The sequence below is a fragment of the Anguilla anguilla genome, chromosome 18, assembly GCF_013347855.1.
Source record: "Anguilla anguilla isolate fAngAng1 chromosome 18, fAngAng1.pri, whole genome shotgun sequence".
Lineage (NCBI taxonomy): Eukaryota > Metazoa > Chordata > Actinopteri > Anguilliformes > Anguillidae > Anguilla > Anguilla anguilla.
The window spans coordinates 4,844,421-4,869,420 of NC_049218.1; the positions used below are offsets into that span (position 1 = coordinate 4,844,421).

Sequence of the window (25,000 nt, forward strand, 5' to 3'; positions counted from 1 at the left end):
CCCCTCCCCCCCTCCCCCCCCCCCGCCCCCCCCCGCCGGCGGCGTCCCGCAGATGACCCTGACCGTCAAACAGCAGCCGCACCTCGTCCGGCCCCAGCTCGTACCCCAGCAGTAAGTCCCGGCCAATCGGCACGAGCCCCCCCCCCACCCCGATCACCCCCGGTGACAGACATGGCCTCAGAATGCTACCCTTGTGTTTTATTATGCTTTGGGGCTTCGCTGTGAAATTGGTGGTGTGTGTCAAAATGCCATAGGTGCTGTATGCATAGGTGGTTTGCTTTGTGGTTGCCATGTTTGCTGGTCCGCAACCCTGCTCAGGATAAGCGGGTATCGATAATGGATGAATGATGGATGGTTATTTTCAGGTGAAGCTGCTATCCTCATTGGTGGTAAATTAGCATTTTGGTTAACCTGTCATATCACATAGTGGTGTTTCTAGCTAGCGTGGGTCCTACAAGGTAAATAAGTGCACGTGTGTCTTTCATGCCAAGCTGACAGACCTATTCTATAAGAACAGTCACCGTGGCCACCATCAGCACCTGTGGATGCAGGTATGGAGCAGTTTTTTTTTGCTGACTACCGTGTTCTGCATCTGCATTGCCCTGCGAAGCGTTGCTCTTGTTGAAAACAATGGCAGAGGTGCGTTTATGACAGAAACCGAAACAGCAGCGTAAACCTAGCCTTACGCCGTCTTTGTCCAAACAGAAGACCTCCCACCAGAAACGTGTTCTCAATCGGAAGCCTCACAATAATTGTAATGAAAAAAAAATTGGGTGCCTCCACAAAGGGGGGTTGAAAATTTTTAATTGTTTGCAAAAGGGGTGCCTTGTCCATAGGGTGACATTAACATTTGAAGTAGGGCGGATTGAAGATAGCACCTCCTCAACTTGCTATTGTTAAAAACATTTTTCGAGAGTTTTTATCTGTCTGTAATCCTCTGGCTCTTCCTCCTGTAGTAGTACCAGGTCCTGTAGATGTAGAGAGAGCCGGGGGACTGGGGAGGGGAGGCACTGATTCATGCCTGGGAGCTTTGGCTGGCTTTCCTCTCGCGGAGACGCGGTGTATACACTTACCTTCCTGCCGCCCTCCCGCCTTTCCCAGAGTTCAACTGTAATCAATCCCGCCAGCCTCTCTCTCCCGACGTTCGCTCGAGAGGAGAGCAAGCCCCCCCCACCCCACCCCCCCCTTCCCTCCAGCTGACCCTCAGGAGGTCAGCTGACATTGAATACTTCCAGGTTCAGAGTTCACGGCGTCCCGTAGCCTTCGCCGATTTCCTCCTTCCCGTCGCTGTCTGGCCCTGAGGGGCTGTGCTCTAATTCGGCGGGTTATTTTAACCCCCTGACTGCCCAAGAAAAACAGTGCCTGAGAATATTTTCAGCTGACTCTTCGAGTGGAAGAGTTTTCATCTTCTTTACCTTTCAGGGTCTTGGTTCTGTTTAGCCTTCCTCTGCGTTCAGCTGCTGAACTCTCTCCGTCGCGTCAGAGACAGCGAAAAGCCGATCGTAGACCAGATAATAGGTCTGTCTTTCTCGCATGCGAGACGAGGCGTCGACTGTCCCACGCGGAATTACTTTTACGTTTTTTGAGAATGTTTCAGTGGCGTTGGAATGCGCGATATTGGTGAATGATGCTTAAGAAGTCTCTTAATGTATTTTGTGTGCTGCTGGGGAATTCGCTGTAAAACGTCGGGAGTTTTTTTATGTTGTTCAGGAAGCATAATTGCTACCAGATCTGAACCCTTGAAAGCTGCGCACAGTTTCCAGTGGTCTGGCTTTTTTTCTTCTCTTCTGTAGGGGACTGTTCATCTGTTGCCCATCAACACATTAAAAGTTAAAGAAAAGGTTACCAGATACCTGCCTAAAACGGGCTTAATCCCAAGGTCAATCATCAATTATCGAGGGTATAGGCTATTATATATATTACACAACAGCTGGTTTGAGTGAATATAGGATTAAGACCTTTCATGGTTCTGGGGAGCAGTTCTGTCTGGATGAATGCACAGTCTAGCAATCACCAAGGCCTTCTGAAATGGGATTGGGGAGGGGGGGGGTGTGGAGGTTGTTATTGAGGTCTGTTTCTTCTTCTGCGTGGAGTCTGGAGCGCATACACCGTTCACAAAGGAAGCGTGTGCTCTCCGAGCTCCCAGAATGCCGCGGGAGCTCGGAATAACTTCCCGCAATCCCGGTTTGGATGGATTGTCATCCTCCCATCTTGATTTCCAGGCTTGATTTGAATCTCACCCTAACCCCCCCCCCCCCCCCCCCATAATGGAAAGTGAGTGTGGCTGGGGTGGGGGGGGGGGGGGGGGGGGGTGGTCACAAGGCCAGGCGGCACAAGACGAATAAGGCGGGGGGGCGGGGGGGGGGAGGAGGTTAACGACTACACCACCACTGCTCTTGGGTGTCACACAGAAGCGTGCCGCTCACTGAGAGATTGCTTTTTGAAGTATGGGAGGCCCTGCTAAGGAAGTGGCGTCCTGCAGCTCCACCGCCGCACTCCAAGCGCCTCTCTCCATCACTTCGGCCGAACGCATCGCTCACCCGGGGACGGGTTAATGCTGCCGCGATGGCTGTCAGCGTGGTGCAACCAGCGAGGTCAAGCGGTATTAGTTATTTTCCCTCAGATGTAACCGTGGTAACAGTGTGACGATCCTTTAGCTGGTTCATACTTGTGCTTCAGACTAGACCTTGGGTCTGGAACCGTGGTCCCAGAGAGCCACGGAGTTTGCTGGGTTTTAGCACTTAATTGATCAATGAAGGCATCTGATTACAGCTGTCCCACCTCACACTGTTCCTTGTGGTCTGAGTCGGTTCCTGATTTTACTGCGAAACATTAAACCAGCAGACCTTGCATCTCTCTGCTTTTGAATGTCGGTCAGAAGTAGTTGCGCAGTTGCGCAGTTTGGTTTGGTTTGGGTGGGTGCGCTGACCTGCGTTGAAGCAGGGCCCTAGAAATCTAGAGAAAAAAGAATGACTAAGTTCAAATGTGACCTGTTGGTGGGGCTATATGGGTTAATGTACAGACCTTAAATTTGGTGAGGTAGTACCTTGGACTGTGCTCCATCAGTGTGCCAAATTTCACAAAAATCTACCTAGGGGCCCCCATAGGCTCCCATAGCGGAAACATTATAAGTAATAAAAATAATAAATAATATTCAATGTGTGAGAAATTATATTTTCTGGCGTGTCTTTCAGTGGTGACCGTGAGAGCCCTGCGTGGGCCTTTGTTTCCTCTAACGAGCGAGGCATAATTACGGGATTACTCTCAGAGGGGGAAAGGCTTCGTTCCGTTTCATTGGCTGCGGTCGTCATGGGACTGCGGCAGCGAAGCGCTCTTCCTGGGGGGCCAGCTCGTGCGTGCCGACCCAAACATTATTCACGCAATGTGCCGTATTATAACAGATTATATTAATCTGTGTATTGTACATGTGTGTGAACACAAAAGTAGGCCTGTTAATTCCTAACTGTTTCTGTTTTATTTACTAGTAGGAGATACTGTGTGACACTGACGCTGCGCAGAGCGCGGCTGCAGTAGGTTCCTCGGGCTGCCGGTTGAATAGCCCCGATGCAGGGAATTGTGGGTAGGATATCCGGCCGTCGGCGCCTTGCTAAACTTCAAACCTCCAGGCGCACTCTCTGCTCTCTCTCTCTCTCTCTCGTACAGCGCTGCTCCCAAACGTTCATAATATTTAGAGATACCGGTCTGTGTTTGGGAAAATTGTTCTCGGGGTGAAACGTGTGACCTAATTTCCTTGGAAGCGTAAGCTCTTGCCGAAACTCATTCCGCGTACGCAAATTCAAAAGCCCTGTTTTAATGGATTCCAGGAATACTTGGGGGATGACGACTGTAGAGAGATTTTTATTTTTTCCTTTCCCATTTCTCGTCTGTTCTGTGCTGATGTTCTATGTTGAATAACAGCACTGGGGTCAGAGGTCGTGTGGTCCTGCCCATCCTGCCATGGGTTGTAGTTTTCAGGGCCAGGCCTATACTGATTAAGTGCTGGAACTTGCATTGATATGTGAAATCGCGTCGATGCAGACTCGGTTTTTGAAGGGAAAAGGGTTATGAAATAAAGCAGTGAATGGATTGAACGATAAACGCTAAAAGCTTCCATCATTTTTATATCAATATTACAAACGAGGCTGAAGGAAATCAGTCAGTTGATATGGAAGAAGCTTCACAAATTGGCCAGGAAAGATTGTGGGTCTGATGATGGAAAAAAAAGGTTAAAACCTGAAGCATGTGGAATTTTATCTAATGGTCCAGATGTCATTTCCTCCACGTGTAATAATTGTTTTATTGACTCAGTTCAGGGTTTGGCACGCGGTTTGGGTACTAGAATCAAAAAAAAAAAAAATCTCTCCAATGTGGTTTTTTTTTTTTTCTTCTGTTGCCTGCCAAGGGTCAACAGATGAAATTTAGCTTGATAGCGGGTCCTGGGACGGCCAAGTGGCTGAGCACCGGCCCTGCCAAAAATACGCACAGCAGTGGAAACGAAGAAACGCTTACCTGTACGGTGTCCCACGGGACGGGCCGAGACGGGACGGGACGGGACAGGACAGGGGTCAGGGAGCCTCTGCTTCTTCGGCCTGGTCTGGGCTGGGGCGCTTTAGGATGTCCTCAGGCCTGGTTAGAGCTGTGGGGGGGCGGGGGGAGGTATGGGGATGCTACCCTGGTGGGGGATGGGTGGGGGGGTGTTTATGGGGATGCGAGTCGTGGGGGGGGAGGATATGGGGGCACGGGGACGGGGGGGGTGGATATGGGGACGCGGATCGGGGGGGGTGGGGGGGGGCTGCACGTGTAGCGATTTACGGCTGAAGAAGAACATGAGCGCTCAGAGGCTGCTGGAAAGACTCTCTGCGCAATATGGATTACCATGCAAATGTGATTTCACATAAATTTTTTTTAAATTCATTAAAAAAAAAACACATTTTTTAAAGCATTTTAGGCCGATCCTCAGTGCTGATGTAGTTGTAGCAGGAGAGTGCAGGAGCCAAGCCAGCGACGCCTAGGGAATGGGCTTGAGCATGCTCTTTACGATTAATTCAGACACTGAACAAGTCCTGCTTAACACGCCTTGACACATTTTTTTTTTTCTGGTAGGTGCAGTAGAGCCACCCTGAGGTGCTGTTTTTTATCACACAGAAGGGCTCTTTCTGGGGGGGGGGGGGTGCCTGCGTTGTGGGCAACAGGGATCCGTGCCAAACTTGATCCAGGACACCCTACCCCCCCCCCCCCCCCCGAGGGTAACTGGGCCGAGCGTTTGGTAGCGTGTGAGGTGCCCGGAGTACAGGGGTTGAGTAATTCGTCATACGTCCCCCCCTGTGGTTTCGGTGGTTTGACCCCTTGACATGCTAGGAAAACACCCCAGGGGCTGTAGGAAAGTGACCCATGTTGAGGGCGGGGGGGGGGCGGTGGAGGGGGGGCTGTGTTGGGGTTTCTCTGTGGCTCTTCTTGGACGGGGCCCCAAACAGGCCTCTCTGTCACCTCCCTCCCCCCCACTCCAAAAAACACACACACACAATCGGTGCTTTCACCATCGCCAGTGAGAGTTGGGTCTTGCGTCATACCTGTCAGGAGTTGAGTCAAGGTTTGACTTCGCCCCATTTCCCCCTCCTCCAGCACCTCTGACGAACCCCGGCCGACCCCCCCCACGCCCCCCCCAGGGTCAGGGTGGCCCGGCGATGTACAGACGTTCTAACACATTACTCATGGCCTATTTTACCCCTCCATGGAGGCGTCTAGTGAAAGGGAAAAAGCGCGCTCACCTATCGCACCTGTGGGGGGGGGGGGGGGGGGGGTAGCCATGACTCAGACGGGAGCCTCTGTCGGGTGACGAGCTCGCCCCCCTCCACCCCCCACCCCCCGGCCTCGTTCTTCTGCAGCGTGAGCGGCGAGTTCTAACTCGCCCAAGGCCTCCTCCTCCTCCTCCGGCTCCAGTTCATTTTACACGCCGTGCGCGTTCGCGCGCGTGTAGTGCGTGTGCGTAACCCCCCCCGCGCGGCGCGAGGGCTCCTGTGGAACGCTGCTGCAGGCCGTGTTGCGCCCACGCTGTGGGTGGGGGGGGTGGGGGGCTTACACTGCAGGTGAGGTGGGGGGGGGGGCTCGCTGTTTCTGCTCCGGGAGAGAATAGCACCCGCATTATCGCGCGGCTAAAGAAACGGAGGGAGCGATGGAAACTCAGCGGAGAGGTGCCTCCTCCCCCCGCCCCCCTCCCTCTCTGCTCATCATCAGCGCTCCTTTGTCCTCCAGCTGGCTCAGTCGCTCTCTTCATCCGCACTCTGGACCGTCTCCCCGTCGACTCCGATCAGCAGACCGCACAGATTTGTGTGTGTGTGTGTGTGCATGCATACATGAGAGTGTGCGTGTGTGTGTGTGTGTATATCTGTGTGTGTGTGTGTGCATGCATATGTGTGCGTGTGTGTGCGTGCACATATGCATGTGTGAATGTGTTGCGTGCATGCATGCATGCGTGAGTGTGAGCGTGCATGTGCATGCGTGTGTATATATGTGCATGTGCACGTGTAGCGTGTGTGTGAGTACGTGTGCATGCGTGCGTGTGCATGTGAGTGTGTGTGTGTGTGTTGGGGTGGCGTTTTCTTTAGCAGTTTTATTAAACAGAGGCTTGAGAGACTCACTGAGGTGCGCCGCAGCGCTAACACACACACAGAGAGAGAGAGAGAGAGAGAGAGAGAGAGAGAGAGAGAGAGAGAGAGAGAGAGAGAGGCCTGCGTGTGCGCTAGCGCTGCAGTTCACCGGGTTCAGCGTGGCGGCGGCGGCGGCGGCGTTGGCGGCGGTGGAGTGGAGCGCGCCGTCTGCTCCTCTGGGGCGTGCGAGCGCGGCCAGAACGCTGCCGTGCCGAACGCCGAGGAGGCGCTGCAGCGGGGTTTCGTCCCGCCCCCCCGCCCTCCCGCCCGCCTCGCCCGCCCGTCAGCGATCTGTTTATGTGAAAATAAGCAAGAGTCCCCCGCGCCCATATTTCAGCCTGCCGGGCCGGGCCCCGGGCCCCGGGCTCCTCTCAGCCTCATTCCTGCGATACCGTCACACGCTGAAACCCTCTCCCCTCTCTTTTCCCTCTTTAATTACGCAGCCCTCTGCCAGCGCACGTGGCCTCGCCAGATATTCTGTTGAGACTGGAATAGGATCTCATGTTTATAGCTTTATAGCTGTCTCTCTCTCTCTCTCTCTCTTTGTCTCTCTCTCTCTCTCTCTCTCCCCCCTCTCTGTCTCTCTCTCTCTCTCTTTGTCTCTCTCTCTCTCTCTCTCTCCCCCCTCTCTTTCTCTCTCTTCCTCCGTCTCCTTTCAGTTCCTACATCAGGAGCTTTAATGCTTGGCTACCTTTTTAAAATTTTTTACTACAGTTTGTAACAATCTATGTATTTTCATGCTTTTCGTTTTTAAGAGAAGGAAATAAACATTGCAACTCAGCTTCGGTTCTTCACACAGTGAACCCAACGTCCCCCATTCTCTCTTTCTGTGGGTGTGATGTTGCTGCTGTTCCACCTCCTGATAGATAGGAAGGGAAAGACCTTCACAACACTCCCTCCTGATCCCATTAAATTACAGGCATTTAGCAGACGCTCTTATCCAGAGCGACTTCAGTTTTTTACATAGCATCCATATATACTGAAGCAATGTTGGTATATATATATATACTGAAGCAATGCAGGTAAAGTACCTTGTTAAGTAGGTTAAGTACCTTGCTCAAGGGTACAACGGCAGTGTCCAACCTGGGAATTGAACCTGTGACCTTTAGGTTACAAGACCAGCTCCTTGCCCATTGCAGTACACTGTTGTAGTTCCCCATCGTGTGGACCCTGTTTGTCTGTACCTGTCCGGACCTGGAGTCCAGGCCGCCTGCCTTCTCTGCAGCCGGCTTTTCCCTCAGTGTCAGGTGATCAGGTGAGGGAGTTGAGAACTGCAAGTGTCCACCCCTTGGCAAAAGCAAAGCTGCGCCCCCCCCCCCCCCCCCCCCCAACCGCTCGAGGAACGCAACGCTCCCAGACTGACGCTTCGTCCTGGCCCACGCGAAGCTCCAGAGATGCTTTGCACACGGGGGGGCGGCGCTACACCCCCGCCCCCCACCCCCGCGGTGACGGCCAGGGTGGGGGGGCGCCATGCTCGCCGCCAGCTCCCCCCCTCTCCTGCCACCCAGCTGAAACGCCGCGGGACACGGGGTGGGGGGACGGAACGGTGACCTAACGGCCGGTCTCCCGCTCAGCTCAACAGGGGGGCTCCTGTTTTACTCTGGCCCCCCGCCAGCGGCCCCCGAGCTCCAGCCCGGCTTCAAACGAGCGCGCCCGCGGCGTCGGCTCCAAGGGGGAGACCCCCGAAAACGGACCGCTCCGCGCGGCGCAGGAGCCATGGGGGGGGGGGCGATTCATGGGGGGGCAGGGACCACTTAGCCCTGACATTTTACATTTTACCCCCCCCCACCCCCAGCCCCACCACCCCCTCCAGATTAGAAAGGCAGTAAAGAGGTTGCCAGTTCTATTCCGGGGGGCGGACAGTGGAGGGCCGTGGACACACACAAACGGCTGTGCGGCTATTTCAGAAGCCGCGCGGTGGGGGGGGGGGGGGGGGGGGGGGAGCGGCTATTTCCAAGCCTATCGCGTTCCGTTTATTTATACGGCGTGGAGACCTGCGGTGTGGAGGTGGGCCGGCGGGGCGACCGCTCCTCCCCTTTCAGGCCCTTCAGCAGTGTTTGGTCCTCTTTGCCAGTTCGATAGGGGTGGTGGTTGTTGCCGGAGGGGGTGGGGGTGTGGGGGGTGTGGGGGTGTGGGGGTGTGGGGGGGCGGGGTAGGGGCGGGGTCGGCCTTTAGATTTCTGTGAGAACCTCTCTTGCTCTCTTTTGGATGTGAAAGGTCCAGCTGTCGGTCTGCTTGGGTCTGCTCCAGGCCAAGCTGCAGTAAATGTCAATAGACATGCTCTTACAGTGACCTGGCCCCTCACAGCGCCCCCCACCCCCCGCCCCTCCCCACCCCACCCCACAGCCATGTTCCTGCTGTTCCATCGATGATCCTAAGAGGCAGAATAGACTCTCTTTTTGTGCTGGTCGGGGGATCTGTGGCGTGTTCGTGTTCTGATGGAGGCTCGCTCGCTCGCTGTAGTTGAAAAGTGAACACCATCTCTGAGTTAAAGATTTCACCTTGGGACTGTTTCATCAAGTGTACAAGCCTTCACTCCGTTCAAATTTTGAAGGCCGTTTGGTGTGGCCCCTGGTGATTAATGTTCACAGTCTTACACGTCTGGCGCCGTTAAATCCCGCTATCAGTCGAGGGTTGCCATGGCGCCCTGCGTAAAAGGCGGGAAGGTCAGTGCGTGTGCGGACGGCACAAAGGTCAGTGTGTGCGGACGACAGGAAGAGAGAGAGCTCTCCTCCCTCTTTTTATTCTCTGCTGTGAGACGGGGTGGGGCGGGGGGGGGGCGAGCGGGGGGGGGGGCGGGAAGATGAATCGACTGTCTTGGGTTACACGCCGCGTAATCGCGGGAAAGCAGTTAATCTGTGGCGGTGTTCCCTGCGCGGTGATTATCCTTGGAAAAAAGGGCCCTTCTCCCAGACCTTTGAAATTTATCAGTCGGGCCGCGTACTGATGAAGAGACGGACGGACGGACGGACGGACCTCTCCTTTCATTTCCTCTGAACTTTCCTGACGATTATCTGATCTCCCCGCCCCCCCCCCCCCCCCCCCCCCCCCCTCGTAGATCGCTGTGCCACGGAACCGCTTCTTCTTTTGTGCTGAACCGTTTTGCAGATACAGCGAGCTTTGTTTAGGAAAAGTGCATCTCCTAAACCGTTTGCGTTTTGCACTTGAAAGGGACGCTCGCTTTTAATATCGGCTTTGCGCGGGCAGCGATAAGACGAGGGGAATCGCGAAGCGGCGGGAAGCCTTCTCCCCGGCCTCTGAGCTCACCGTGCGCCGCTTTGAATTTCGTGAGATTACCCGTGCTCAGCCGAAAACGCTCCTCTTATCCCGGAGCGCACGTGTGCTCTCTCTGCGTTTAGATCGCAGTGCTTCTCTCTCATTTCGTGCGCTTTCATCTGCCACATCAATCCGTATTTAGAGAGCTGCAGCTCTCTGCGTGCTCATAATTAGTATCGTTTCATTATCATGTATACAATTTCAACAGTGTTATTAACCCCAACGAATCGATGCTTTGGTCTCTGGGTGCTTCCACGCGCTATCTCTCTCGCTTGTATTTCATCCAAGTGTGGAGCTGAGATAAGTTCTATGCGACCGCAATATGCACAGTAAATTGAAGAAATGCATGTAATCTTCTGATTCTAAAAAAACATCCTTTTTAATTATCCTCTCTTTCTCTGGTGGTGAAAAACTACTCGACCTTTAACGCCGCTCGTTTCCTGTCTGAATGCTAATGCTAACCGCTGGATGCGTGGTGTGTTTTAAGTTTGCTCGCTACGCAAAGGGTTAGGGTCAGCAACGTATAGCACAGCTGTCTGGCTAGTTGAGGTTTACATAGCAACGTATAGCACAGCTGTCTGGCTAGTTGAGGTTTGCATAGCAACGTATAGCACAGCTGTCTGGCTAGTGAAGTTTACATAGCAACGTATAGCACAGCTGTCTGGCTAGTGAAGTTTACATAGCAACGTATAGCACAGCTGTCTGGCTAGTGAAGTTTACATGGCAACGTATAGCACAGCTGTCTGGCTAGTTGAGGTTTACATGGCAACGTATAGCACAGCTGTCTGACTAGTTGAGGTTTACATGGCAACGTATAGCACAGCTGTCTGACTAGTGAAGTTTACATAGCAACGTATAGCACAGCTGTCTGGCTAGTTGAGGTTTACATAGCAACGTATAGCACAGCTCTCTGGCTAGTTGAGGTTTACATAGCAACGTATAGCACAGCTGTCTGGCTAGTTGAGGTTTACATGGCAACGTATAGCACAGCTCTCTGGCTAGTTGAGGTTTACATAGCAACGTATAGCACAGCTGTCTGGCTAGTGAAGTTTACATAGCAACGTATAGCACAGCTGTCTGGCTAGTTGAGGTTTACATGGCAACGTATAGCACAGCTGTCTGGCTAGTTGAGGTTTACATGGCAACGTATAGCACAGCTGTCTGGCTAGTTGAGGTTTGCATAGCAACGTATAGCACAGCTGTCTGACTAGTTGAGATTTACATAGCAACGTATAGCACAGCTGTCTGGCTAGTTGAGGTTTACATGGCAACGTATAGCGCAGCTGTCTGGCTAGTTGAGGTTTACATGACAACGTATAGCACAGCTGTCTGGCTAGCGAGGTTTACATAGCAACGTATAGCACATCTGTCTGGCTAGTGAGGTTTACATGGCAACGTATAGCACAGCTGTCTGGCTAGTGAGGTTTACATGGCAACGTATAGCACAGCTGTCTGGCTAGTTGAGGTTTACATAGCAACGTATAGCGCAGCTGTCTGGCTAGCGAGGTTTGCATAGCAACGTATAGCACAGCTGTCTGGCTAGTGAAGTTTACATAGCAACGTATAGCACAGCTGTCTGGCTAGCGAGGTTTACATAGCAACGTATAGCACAGCTGTCTGGCTAGTGTGATTTACTGAGGCCTACTGCTCATCGTATGGGAAATCTTGTCTTGTGGCCAGCCCTATTACAGACGGGTCAAAATTTAACATCTCTTTCTTTTTAAAAAATCAGTGACAGGCCAGATTAACGGCCGCAGGACACAGCGATCTGTTACCGTGCCGTTTAATGAGGCGGTAAATTCACCCCGCGCTGCGATGATTTGGCTCCATGTATCTTCACCTGATGTGAGCGCCTGGCAGGGGGCCCGCAGTTAAGAGGTGGACATTAAGTTTTCAAAAAAAAAAACCAGCGAACGGAAGCTTGACAGGCGGCATCGACTGCCTAACACCCTGTCGGTGGACTACTAGAAAGATGTTTTTTTTTTTTTGGATCTCCGTAACACCTGCAGAATTTCTGGAGTTCCCCCCCTTTGACAACCGAAAAACCTGGCGCGGAAAAGAAATAATCACTTCATAGCTTATTTGAATCGTTTGACGAGCATCACCGCTCTGCGTGACCGGAGGTTCTATTCTCTCGTTGTCACCATGGTAATGGTGGTTGCCCGGTAGGTGCTGGGAGTCGTGGCAACGCCGGAAGCGTAGCCGCTGAGCCGTGGCGCTTTGTTGATGTGTGCGGAACGGGATCGCGAAAAACGCCATCACCCCGCGCTGCCCGATGTTAACCCGGAGGGGAAAAAAACAGCTCAAACAGGCGCCTGAGCGGAACTGAAGATGGCTGTGAAACCCGTGGGGATGCAGTGATGGAACCATCAGACGTCAATCTGCCAGTTAAGGTCCCTGGGTCTGCAGTTTCAAAGGGACCCTATGTATATATACTGTGTATATATATATATATATATATATATATATATATATATATATATATATACACTGTACAGTATGTGTATATCGCTGAAGGGATGAGTTGTGATGCTGTCTTGTCATCAGGAGAAGTGAGGTCAAAGGTCAAAGATTCTCTGTGGCCGTGGGGACATTTGGCAGGCGGAGTGACAAGCTGACACACGTTGCTGCTTCCGAACTGTGTACTCTGTGTGCGAGTGTGTGTGTGCGTGTGTGTGCGAGTGTGTGTGTGTGTGTGTGCGCGCGAGTGTGTGTGTGTGTGTGTGAAATATTCTTACCTTAGAATTACATGGGTCCATCTATCCTTCTATGGTTTTGAAATGTTAAGCTCGTAAATTCTTGAGTCACGTGTCGTGAGATCATTTTGCATTTACGTCCGTTTATGTTTTAACATGTTCGAAAAGTAATTTTCAAGTGTCTGGTGTTGTTGCAGATTGTGTCTCAATTGTTGTTTTTTTTCCTTCAAAAGAGACAGGATTGACTTCAGACAGTCACCCAGGAACAGGGACGGCTCCAGTTTCAGGCTCTCCTCTCATAATATCCTGGCAGTCGTCTCCGTCAGGCTTTCCAGCCAGAGCAGTTGAAAAAGCATCTGTACCTGATAGGCTCTTCGGGCCTTCTGCCCACCTGTCTCCGAACCCCTGTCGGTTAACTCCGGGTGAGCAGTGTCCCAGGCCTTACCTGTAAGCTTACCTGTGGAGCTCAGGTGTGGGGGAGACCAGGGGAGAACTTCGACCCGCAGCTCTGTGTGTGTGCAGTTTCCTTCCCTGTTGGGGGGGGGGAGGGCGTATCGTCGTGAAAATCGCCGATCGCCTTCTACGCCCGTTCACACAGCTTTCCTCGTTCCTCAGCTCCTAAGATCAGGAAACCGCCAAACTGCGCAAGAAAAAAAAGGTTCGAGCCCTCAGAGAGATAATCGTTTGTCCGGTAAATTGTCTGTGAGCGTAACACACTTACAGTAGGCTTTTCAGCGCCTGCAGTTTTTATGTTGTGTTTGTTGAACCCGTTCCTTTTTTGGTCTTGAAAATTGATGCATACTTTTCAGGCAAATGAGAAATTTTTTTTCCCTGCAGTTGGAAAAAAAAAAAACATACAACTGGGTGTTACTGTGTCCTCTGTGTATTTATTTACATAAACACTTTTCATTTTTGACATTTTCCATTATCTGTGAACTGATAAACATATTTTCAGCAGTGCGCTGCATTCGATTACAACTCCAGTCGCAATGTTAATAGCCTTTACGCTGAGCCATATTCTTTTACAGTGGAATAGTTCAGTTAAGGATGACAGAATGGAAGAAAAAAAAAAATTCTGAATTATTGCAGCTCGTATTGCATTTTATCATGGCTTACCAAGATATCTATATATAAGGTTATATTTTATACACGAGGCGTTACGTGAAAGAATGTTTAAAGATAACGAAATAATCAAATACACTCAGGGCTTATGCTCATGCACCATCTAATCCTGTATAGCCTTTGTAAATTTCATAGCGTCAGTCTTTTATCAAAGGGATCTTCAGTCTTCTGCTGCTTCCCAAAGGTGCTGACGACTGTGACTGAGCTTGGTGTGATAAACTGTCATTTACTGAGCCGTAGTCTCTCAGAGGGCAAACAGAAGCATGTGGGACAGCTTACGCGTGTGTTTGGTGAGCGCGCTCCTGTCTCTGTTTAAGTTCGAGGAGAAGACGAGAGAAATTTGCGTGGGCGTGTTGTTAACGGCGGAACGATCGAGACGCCGCAAGGTTTTTTTTCGCTCGCGTGCGATGTTCTGGGGTTTTTTGGAGGGAAAAGCCCTGTCCCGCTCCCCCCCCCCCCCCCCCCCCCCCCGTGGAGCTGGCTGAAACCTCGCCAAAGCCGGGCTCCTCGGGGAGCCGTTAAAGAGTTCCCCCCCAGACAAATTGATTAGTGTACGGGTCTGAGAAGCGACTGTACCCGCGCCAAAGATTACTCTCACCCTCGGAGCGAGCCAACACCCAGACTGAGTTTGGGACACACCCCCCCCACCCCCACCCCCACCCTCCCCGCTCAGTGAGAGTCCGTCTCCTTTTCACATCAGTCTTGCGGTCGCTGGCGGCGGCGCCTTTTTTGTAAGGGGGAGGGCGTGGGGGGGGCGTGGGGGCGGGGGGGGGTGTGCTGTCAAAGTGTCCCTCGGACGGGATCCTTGCCAAAGAGGAGCAGAGACTCTTCCAGACGCAGGAAAAGGTGTGACTGGAGGGGGGGGGGGGGGGCAGGAACACGTCGCTTCTTTGTTCGGGCGCATTACGTCAGGCGGGCAGGGAGGGGCGGAAATCGTCAGATTTTGGGAACGCAGAGGTGACCCGGGTGCAAACCCCCCCCCACCCTTAGGGCCCGGCTCCCTCCCAGGGCGGCAGGCGGAATGTACCGTTTGATCGGCTTCCCAGTCCCCCCCCCCCCCCCCCTCAGAGGTCCCCTGTCTCTGAAAACTGGCACTCCCCCTCCCCAGGGGGATTCTGGCGTCCCCTGAAATCCGTCTCCTTCGTCGGGAGCGCGCTCAGTGCGGGCTCCTCGGGCGAGGCCCCCGTTCCTCAGGTGACCGTTAGAGTGGGCACAGGGGGGAGAGGGCTCAGGTGGGCACAGAGGGGAGAGGGCTCAGGTGGGCACAGAGGGGAGAGGGCTCAGGTGGGCACAGAGGGGAGAGGGCTCAGGTGTAATTAGCACTCCGTGGTCCTGGTGCTAACGACCCAAAACGTCTCACCGAAAGGTGAGCGGAAAAAATCGACAGGGTGAGGAGGAAGTACAGACAGAAGTAGCAATAAAACTGAAAGTCTTTGGGTGTTTTTTTAAAATTTGTCAATAGAATATAATAATTTGGGTTCGGTTAGTGGATTGTGCTTAGTCTTTTTTTGATGTTAGAATAAATCGACGAAACTAAAACTGTGTCAGTGTAGTTTCACTCGCACTGTATTGGCATAACCTACCAAATCTCCCCTCCCCATCTATTCCACTTAAAACAAGAAGGTAGAAATTATGTTATTACTTTTCACTGCCAGGGAGGTCAAACAAAGGAGCAGTGTCTGTCGCCCTGTGACCTTGGGAGACTTTTGGAGGTGAAATGGACGAGCTTACACAGAAAAGGCATAACAGCAGATAGCAGACCTGATAGCAGGCTCCCTGCATGGCCTGCTGTCCCCCCTCACACCCGAGTGTTTGCGTAATCGTTCAGTCTGGTCTGGCGCAAAGTGCACTCGGGTCTTCTCCCGCGGTAAGACCGCGGTTTTGTTGTGACTCGTAGCGTGACTTTCAAGGGCGCTTCTGAGAGGATCGCTCGACGTTAAACCGTGAACGGTACCCGTGAAGAGACGATGCAGGTGAACGCCGCTCCTGCAGGTGAAAGAGGATCTCGAGAAGTTTTGACAAGTTCAGCTCCTCGTTGTGGGTTTTTGCCATTTAAAAGTTTTTTTTTTGGTTGTTGTTTTTCGTCTACAGGTTTCGAAAAGAGAAGACGAAACACGCAACCTTTTCCAAGAAACCTTGAGGCAGTGAGACAGAAATGGAGAGGGAGGGAGGGAGGGAGGGAGAGAGTGAGAGAGAGATCGAGACCAAGCAAGTGAGAGAGAGAGACAGAGAGAGAGAGAGATGGACAAGACAAAGAGGAGGATGAGCTGACACGTGGAAGATTGATGCTGGATTTTGTCAGCCGCCTGTTTTCTCTGTGAAGAAGCCCGCTGGCTGTTGGCCGTTGTGATGAGGGGGGATGAATTACGGCCCGGCTATCGCCGCCGCGCCGAGGCTAATTAGCCCGGCGAGTCTGAGCAGGGGGCCTGTGGAGATGCATGCTAATGCGCAGGAACATGGCGGGCGGCAGGAAAGGTCACGCGCGCAGCTGCGTGGACCTCGCAGTGAGATGGTGTCCTGTCAGGGGGAAGGGAGAGAGAGAGCGGGAGGCTGTGATCGAGGCTGTGTGTGTGTGTGTGTGTGTGTGTGTGTGTGAGAGTGTCACGTGTGTGTGTGTGTGTGTGTGTGTGTGAGTGTGTGTGTGTGTGTGCAAGCATGAGTGTGTGTCTGTGTGTGTGTGTGTGTGTGTGTGCAAGCATGAGTGTGTGTGTGTGTGCAAGCATGAGTGTGTGTGTGTGTGCAAGCATGAGTGTGTGTCTGTGTGTGTGTGTGTGTGTGTGTGTGCAAGCATGAGTGTGTGTGTGTGTGCAAGCATGAGTGTGTGTGTGTGTGTGTGTGTGTGTGTGTGTGTGTGTGCAAGCATGAGCGTGTGTCTGTGTGTGTATGTGTGTGTGTGTGTGTGCAAGCATGAGTGGGTGTGTGTGTGTGCGCAAGCATGAGTGTGTGTGTGTGTGTGCGCATGTGCAAGCATGATTGTGTGTACGTGTGCAAGTGTGTGTGTGTGTGTGTCACCTATGTGTGTGTATGCATGTGTAAGCATGAGTGTGTGTGTGTGTGTGTGTGTGCGCGCATGTGTAAGCATGAGTGTGTGTGTGTGTCCGTGTGTGTGTGCGTTTGTGCATGTGTGTGACTGCACGCTTCAGAAAAGGTATTAGCAGTTGTTGGAATTAAATTAGTATGAGCTGTCCTTCTGTTTCACTGCAGATTCTTGGCTCTGTACTAAACGATTCCCATGATTAATGAATTTTTAATACCTCTTTAGAGATATGACTATTGATTTGCATATAGTTTTCGATTTTGAGGGTCGTTTCAATTCATTGCTTTGAACAGGCTGTTGCCTGTGTCTCAACCTGGTGGAAGAAAGCCTTCAGTGATACGCACACACACATGCACGCGCGCACACGCACTCGTGCACACACACACACTCACGCGCGCACGCACACACACACACACTCACGCGCGCACGCACGCACAGTGGCCTCTATCTGCATTTGAGCTTGTGAGTGTGTATGCATGCTTGCGTGGGTGTGTGTATGTGTCCGTGCGTATGTGCACATACACCTGTGCATGTACATATATATATATTTGTGTGTATTTTTACGTAATTCCTTGCACACACATGTGTGCATGTACATATATATATATTTGTGTGTATTTTTACGTAATTCCTTGCACACGCGTGTGTGTGCGCTTTTTGTGCCGGCCGAATAGATTTGATGATTTGATGCGAGCGTGCTCTGAAATGTCACAGCTGTCGATGCTAATATCACTCACAGCGTACGCGCCGAGCGAGCAGACCTCTCTTCCTCCCAAATAAACAAGCGGCTTATCGTCGCAGGCCGGCCCCGTTTGCTCTGCCGCGCCCGTCTCCTCCCCCCCTGAGGTCGAGTGCCCCCCCACTCCCCTTACTCTGCCCCCCCCCCCCCCTCCCCCGTGACCCTGAGTTTAGCCAGCTCCTGTGGCCAAGACCTCTGGATGGGGGCAAGGCCGATTCTGACCCGATTCGCTGAGGGCCCCCCCCCCCCCCCCCATTCATCAGGTGGCCGTTAGAATAACAGGACGGTACCAAACCCGTGCGGTTCCACCCTGACTGCACTGCCATGGGTTACCAACCGCCTTTCCCCTCCACGGTGCTAATAAAACAGAGCAATGGGGGGGGGCGGGGAGGGGGGGAGCTGACGGCAGTCTCCAGCGGGGCGGGGCGGGGCGGGGCCGACCCGGGTGACCTCTGACGGGACGGGTGACGAGGCGGCGTTTTGGCGCCCCCCCCCCCCACACACACACCCCCACCCACAGTGTGCCGGTGGCGAAATATCGGATCGCCGGTCGAGCCGGTCTGTTATTAGCCGCTCGTTGCCAAAAGCATAATTAAGCGCTCAGCGAGGCAGTTATCCAGCTGTCGAGCACAGGATCCTCGCTCTCCCCTCTGGCTGTGCGGGCGTGAGCCCTAATGAAGATTAGCATGCTTAAACGCCTCTCTGCGCTTGGCCAGGAGCTTTTATCCAAGGTGTCTGTCGCTGGCGGCCGAGCGGCCTATTGTCCGATGCGCAGTGAAGCTCATGCTGTAGCTGCAGGAGCGCGGTTAGCCGCCTCCTCTCCTCTGATTGGGCGCAGTGGTGTTGCGCTTTTGGGTGGACTCAGCCATTGTGTGTGTTTCAGTTGGACAGACAACTGGTCACCCGCTTTCTGTGAGGTGTAGGGAATCTTTGTCAAGCAGCTGCCAGAAAGCATTTCCTAGTATCTATGTGTACTTCACTGGACAACGGTATACTGAATGTGCCTGGGGTCCCTCAATAAATCTCTCATGTTTAATAGAAGATTGCATTACATTGCTGTTACTTTAGCCAGAGCACAGGAGTGCAGTTGTTTTATGTGTTTTACCATTTATCATCGTTACTGTACGTGATGCACTATGTGTCTCCTTTCTGTGAGTATTTGTGTGTTTGAAATGCCTCTTTGTCTTTGATTGCAGTGTCCGTTCCCCTCTCTCCATGACTGTTCACCGAAGCAGCAGCCAGCAGTTCGTCATGAAGCCCAAGTACTACCACACCCACACCCAGGTGCACAGCTCCGGCACGCCCATCAACAGGCCCATCCCCCTCTCTGTGGGCCACGCCCCCTTCCAAGGTGAGCACCGCCCTCCTCGTTGGGTTAGCCTTTGTTTCTGCGGAGAGTTGTCTTCGAAATCCGGGGAGCTTTCATTTGACTGACCGGTGGAGTAGCAGACGAGACTAGATCTGTTGAAGTGCCTTAAAAGCACTTGAAAATCTCAAGTGCCGACCTTCACAACCCATCCTGCCTTTTGTGGAGATGATTTTTGTGATGTTTTGTCTGTTGAATGCACTCCTCCCTGGCTGTGGTTTCAGTGGCAGTTCGGTCTTGTTCTTTCAAATCCTTAAATCGCTTCTTCAAATCAATGAAGAACTCTTAACGGCCCTAATTGAGTGTGCATCTCTTTAACAGATGTCCTTGTTGGGGGATGGAGGGGGTGGGGGCGTGGCGGGGGGGGTGGTGGGGGGGTACTTTGGCGTAGCAGTCAGCTCTTGGGGTTGCGGTTGTAACTAAAATGCCGACAGCTTAAAAAAAAAAAAAAGTGTTATTCTTCGAAATAAACGTTATTTTTCATAGATGTGTCATCGGCTTAGCGCTAAGACCCCGCTCTCCGCCCCCGGCAACCACCGTTTGGCGGTCCGACCGGGGCCAGGGAACGGGGGACGGGGGCGGCAGCGAGCCCGGAAAGTTCTTCCGTGATGACAGAGCGACGGGCGGGTGGGCGGGCGGGCGGAGAGAGAGAGGGCGGCCCGCCGGTGGCCCGTGTCGGCGTCGGGCTCTAGCCGGTTTCTTAGAGCGCTCGTTTTTTTTTCCAGCTCGAGAGTTTCCCCCCCCCCTCCCCCCCCCCCGCCCCCCCACCCCCCCTATTAATCACCGCCGCGGACGCTAGCTGCGCTGACATCGGCCTGTCGTTACCGCGGCGACCCGAGCTTTAACCGCTTTCTCGCGTTACAGAAGCCGCCACGCGACGTCTCCGTTTCCCGCTGGGGCCGGCTCCCGTCTCCAGGCCTCCTCCCAGTCGGCGTAGTTCCTCTCGGCGCCTGCTAGCACCGCTAGTTAGCCGGCGCGGCGGCGCGTTAGCGCTGAGCGCCTCCTTCGTTCGTCTCGCCGTTTGATCCGCCGAACGCGGGTAATCGCCACGGACGCGTGCTCAGAAGTCGGAAGGACGGAGTTTTGGGAAAGAGGGAGATCAAATACAGAAAGGCGACAGAAGGTAGCGGGGAGGGAGCTCAGCGTGAGAACATCTGCCGTACACCTTATCAGCGTCCGAGGGCTCTCATCCCACTCATTTAAAAGCTCGCATTTCTGCCCCCCTTATAACATTGTGTAAACATCTTCCCACTGCGTTTCCTGTTTTAAAATAAATAAATAAATGACTTAGCTCATCACAGTGCAAAAGCCAGCTGAATCCTAATTCGATGGTGCAACCCCCCCCCCCCCCCCCCGCACCATTTTGTGTTCAGTCAGAGAGACTGCTGGGGTCCTGCACACATCTGCTGTTATATGGGGTTGGGGGGGGTGAGGGGGGAGGGTCGGGGTGAGGGGGGGAGTTGGGGGGTGGGGGGGGGGGGCGGCCTGACACCGAAGTGTTTGAGGCTGAGCAGCAATTGGATTTTCAAATTACAGCCCCAGCGGTAATGCCATAAAGACTTAAACATTGCCTGCTGCACCACGCTGTCTAAAATGAATTATTAGGCTCTTTTTCACAGGGCAATTTTAGATAAAGGCAGGGGGGGGGGCGCGGGTGGGGGGGGGGGGCGCAGTGCGAGAAAATGAAATGACAGAGCAAGGCGATAAACTGTCATTGAGCGGAGAACCCCTCAATTGGCTAAATGGCGGTGCTGTGTGCGTGAACGAGGAAAAGCGGTGTTCGAGCGGACTGTGAATACAGAACATCCGCGGAGCCGAAGGTGTAGTTTAGACTGAAAGATCAAAGCGCCGGCTCCGTCTTCCTACGGCCTGCAGTGATTTACAGCGTGTGTACATAGCCGGTGGTAAATGCCTTTAAAACAGACATAATATCTCCTGGTGCGCCTCTCGCTGTCTGCGTGTGCATGTGCGTATAAATATGAGTTCAAGTGAACCGTGGTCACGTGTGAATGACACGAGGCGGCAGATCTGCTTCGGTTAGAAGTGTTCCTGTTATTATGAGACATAATAAATGTTTGAAATATTTGTCGGTTTTATGCGACGCCGTCCGTGTTAATGTCCATAAAGTCCGGGCTGAGCGTTCCCTGGACATCCCCGCTGCCTGGGAGTGTTTACATTGCGGTGCGGATCCACGTTGACAGGGCCATTAACGGCTTGCGTCCGCAGACACAACAGCGTTCACATGCTGGTCTGCTCGGGCCTCCCTCTTCCCACAATGCCTTGGGGCCACGGTCTCAGGCTTGTTTCCCGTGCTCTGGGTCCCTGTTTAAGGCCACACATTCCAGCAGGGGGTGGAGGCGAGCGGGGGTGGGGGGGGGGGGGGGTTTGGGGCGGAACATAATTTAAACCGGAATCCGATTGCGGGTTTTAAATTTGAGGGGGTGGAACTGCGCCTCCGTGGTGTGAATTTTTCCTCCCCAGTTTTCGCAATCGTCGTTTTTTGGTGGTTGAGGAGGTGCGACCACCCCCCCCCCCCCGCACCCACGCCTGCACTTAGTCAGTGACCAGTGGTCACACATCACCACCACAGAGCGCCGTCACCTGGGAGGAGCTACTAGTGCAGGGGGAAACCTGACCAACCCCAGACAAATTAAACACAGCAGCCCGTCCCTGGCAAGGCTGAGCCAATGGCGTCACACCGCTGCGGTCACCTGATCCTAGCCAGCAACTGACACGGCTGGGTCTTTAACCGACAAACACGGAAATGCCCGGCCGAAGCCGCCAAAGCCGCCAAACCGCCAGGCCTACGCTCACACCTTCCCAGCCGAGCCCCACAGAGACTCCCTTTCAGCAGTACTCTTTCTTTCTTTCTTTCTTTTTTTTAAAAAAGGAGGACAGTCTGCGCCCTCTTTCCATGTTTATTTTGGGTTTGTTCAGCCTGGTGGACGGCGGTGACTCAGGGATCTCAGCTCCAGAAGGTGGTCGTCCCAGCTGGCGCGTAACGTTGCCACAACGTTGCTGGAAGGTTTCGTCAGTGTTACGGCATCGGCGCTACGTGGCAGCAACGTTGTGGGAACGTTTTGAGTGTTAGCGGGGGACTGGCGCGGCATCAAATTCCCGTCTACTTGCGGAGGGTGAGGGGGGGGTGGGGGGGAACTCGTGTGTGGCGTCTGGCGGGTCGGCCATCGTACGGGCCGCGGCGCACGTCTCTCCGCCGCGGCGCTAACCCCCTCGAGCGAGACTCGCTTACCGCTCGTCAAACAGCCAAAACCCGCCGGCGGTGACGCGCTAATGCGCCGCGGGATCGCCACGGCGACGGTCCTCCAGGACAGCGGGGTTCCGGTCAGCGCACACACAGACTCTGTGATGTAACGTCTGGCTGGCTGGCGGGCGGCGCCGGACTGGGGCGGTGGGGAAGTGTTTGCGCTGCGGTGCTGCCGCTGGGCCCGGCTCTCTCTCAGACACGCCCGCCCCCCCTGTAGTGGCACGTAGGCGGGGGGGGCCCCGGTGTTGACGGGCGGGAGAATCCGTCCCTCCCCGCGGAGGAGGCCCGCGCGATTTTCCAGCCGCATGGCGAGCGTCGGGCCCGTGGGGCTCCCGTCACAGCTGTCTGACCGACTCCTCCGTGGGGCCTCCTCCGTGGGGCCTCCTCCATGGGGCCTCCTCCTCTCCGGGATCCCATCCGTTATCCCCCCCCCGCTGCCCCCGCCTGCGAGACTCACCGGGGGGACGGGAGCGGAACCAGGAGCTCGCTAACCCCCCCCTCCTCCCCATCCCCGCCTCACCCAAACCCCTCCTGGCTTCCGCTGCTCTGATTGATGTCTCTTTCTCTCCACACGTCCCACAGAGCTCCCTCCCCATATGGTACGCGAAGCCGTCTGATGCTTCTGCGTGATGAGCTCATGAGGGGGGGGGGGTGGAGGTTCGAGGGGGGGGGCATGTTTTCTCTGCAGTGAGTGAGGGACTCCCTGTTCCGGGCCTTGTCAGAGCAGCTGGGGCTTGTGTTGTACACGGCCCCCGGGGGGGGGCGGGGGGGGGCTGGGGGGGCGAGCGCCTGTCATTCTCAAACCTCCCGGTGCGCCGGGACGAGGAAGCGGAGTGAGCGCTGTGTGGGCGGGGCTTCGCTACACGCCTGCCTCGTCACGGCTGCGCAGGCCCCTCGTCGTCAGCGGCGACGGCGATGCTGCAGGCGACGGAGGAGAGCGAAGGAATCCGATTGGCCCTGGCGGCGTGCGGTGCTGCTCGTATTCGGGAGAGAGTTTCGGGAACTCTGGAAGGTTCCGGATCGCGTTTCGTCCGCGTCGCGGTAAGACGAGGTGACGGACGAAGAGAGCGCCGTGGAGAGGTGGTGGGCGGAGTCCCAGGCGCTCGTGCCCGTAGACAGGGGAGAGCTGTCTTTGATGCACGGGATTATGGGTAAAAAAAAAAATGTGGCACATTTCATCAGTCAGGAGCAACTGAAGGGAGTTTTTTTTTCATGGTGTGTGTTTCTGAACTCCTACATGCGGCCGGAGTCCAGAGTGAAGCCTGAAGCCTTCATAGGGTCTCCGAGGCTCAGGCCAGGCTTGGATGCTGTTCGTTTATCGTAGAAAATTGTCTCAGTTTTTACGTCAGGTGGATTTTAACCGTCTTCAACAGAGTTCTGTTGTTTAACTGCCCCGTTAAAACCAAGAGAACTTTCAAGAGGCTTTGCTAATAGCAGTCACAGCTCCAATATTTTAAATTCCAAAAAAAAAAAACGATATCCACTGAAATAATTCCAAATCTTGTTTTTATATTTCAAGAAATGATCTCGAATTTCTTTAAAACTAACGAAAAAAAAAAAACGTATTAAATTCAACAAAAGAAGTTGAAAACCGAGAAAGCTAGTTGACATTTATGGAGAGCGGTGCGCACAGCTGCTGTCAAATATCAGGCAGCAGGATCGAATATTTCGCTCCCCTTTCAGGAGTTTGCGGTGTGTGGGGGGGGGGGGGGGCGCTGTGACGCGCCCGTCCGGCTCATTTTTCTAATGACTTCTTGGCCGCCGTCCCCGTTTCTCTCCGCTGTCTGGTGTGAACAGCTGACGACCGCAGACGAAACGTAGAACTTGGGAACCCGGCCCGCCCGGGGGTGGGTCGGGGGGGGTGGGGGTGGGGCTGCCAAAAAGCTGTAATAGGGGAACTGTAGAGAGAGAGAGAGAGAGAGAGAGAGAGAGATGGAAGGAAAAAGAAAGCAAAGGAGTATGAGGGAGAGAGAGAGAGAGTGAGTTGTGTGTAGGGATAGAGGGAAAGAGAGAGAAAGAGGAGGAGAGGAAAGAAGCTGTCTGCGGCAACTTGCGTCACTGGGCTCGCGAAAAAGAAAGAAAAAAAGAAAGGAAAAGGGAAAAGGGAGAAGGTTGGAACGTGTTCCTGTGGTGTGTGTGTGTGTGTGTGTGTGTGTGTGTATTTCTGGAGACCCGAGACAGATGTTTGGAGACTGCGCCTCTTCAAGCACATCTGAGGGCTGGGTCTGGGACCAGAGGGGAGGGGAGAGGGGGGCGGGGGGCGGGGTGGACGGCTTTTTTAGGTGATGCGGGCAGCCGCGTCTTCGTCCCCGCTGAGGTGCCGCTGAGAGACACAGCCTGTGGGATCGCCCGGGACACGCTGATGAGAGAGAGAGAGAGAGAGGGGTGCTTTTTAAACCGGGCTCAGAGGTAGTGGGGGGGGGGTTCGACTGTGCCTCCGCGCACGCTTGGCTGGGACACACAGAGGGGGGGTTGGGGAGAACGAGGCCCCAGGCCCGGGCTGCCATGCCCACTCTGTACCCGTCCCAGAAGAAAGCCTGGCATTGTGATCGCCTAATACCCGCTCTCGGGGGGAACTCGACTTTTTCGATGAGGAGTTGGACCGCATCCCAGAGTTTTGTTTGCTGAACCTTTTCTTCTTCTTCTTTTGCTGGTGTTTCAGAGCCGCCACTGGATTTAGGAGCAGGGAGAGAGAGAGAGAGAGAGAGAGAGAGAGAGAGAGAGAGAGAGAGAACGAAGAGATAAAGACAGGAACTGAAAGAGTACTTCTCACAGCAGTACTTGTGAAACAGTCTTTTTTTTCTTTTTTTTTAAATTACTTTTTAACTCTTGAGGCCGATGGATACAAAACT

General features: G+C 53.8%; 1 protein-coding gene across 1 annotated transcript in view; it reads left to right on the forward strand.

Moving 5' to 3' along the window:
• The window catches only part of ltbp1 (latent transforming growth factor beta binding protein 1), a 111,894-nt gene that overhangs the window by 18,662 nt on the left and 68,232 nt on the right, over nt 1-25,000 (forward strand). Inside the window, exons 4-5 of the mRNA XM_035400914.1 lie at nt 24-111; nt 18,714-18,868. Of these exons, the coding sequence (XP_035256805.1) occupies nt 24-111; nt 18,714-18,868 (243 nt within the window). The remainder of the gene's footprint in view (nt 1-23; nt 112-18,713; nt 18,869-25,000) is intronic.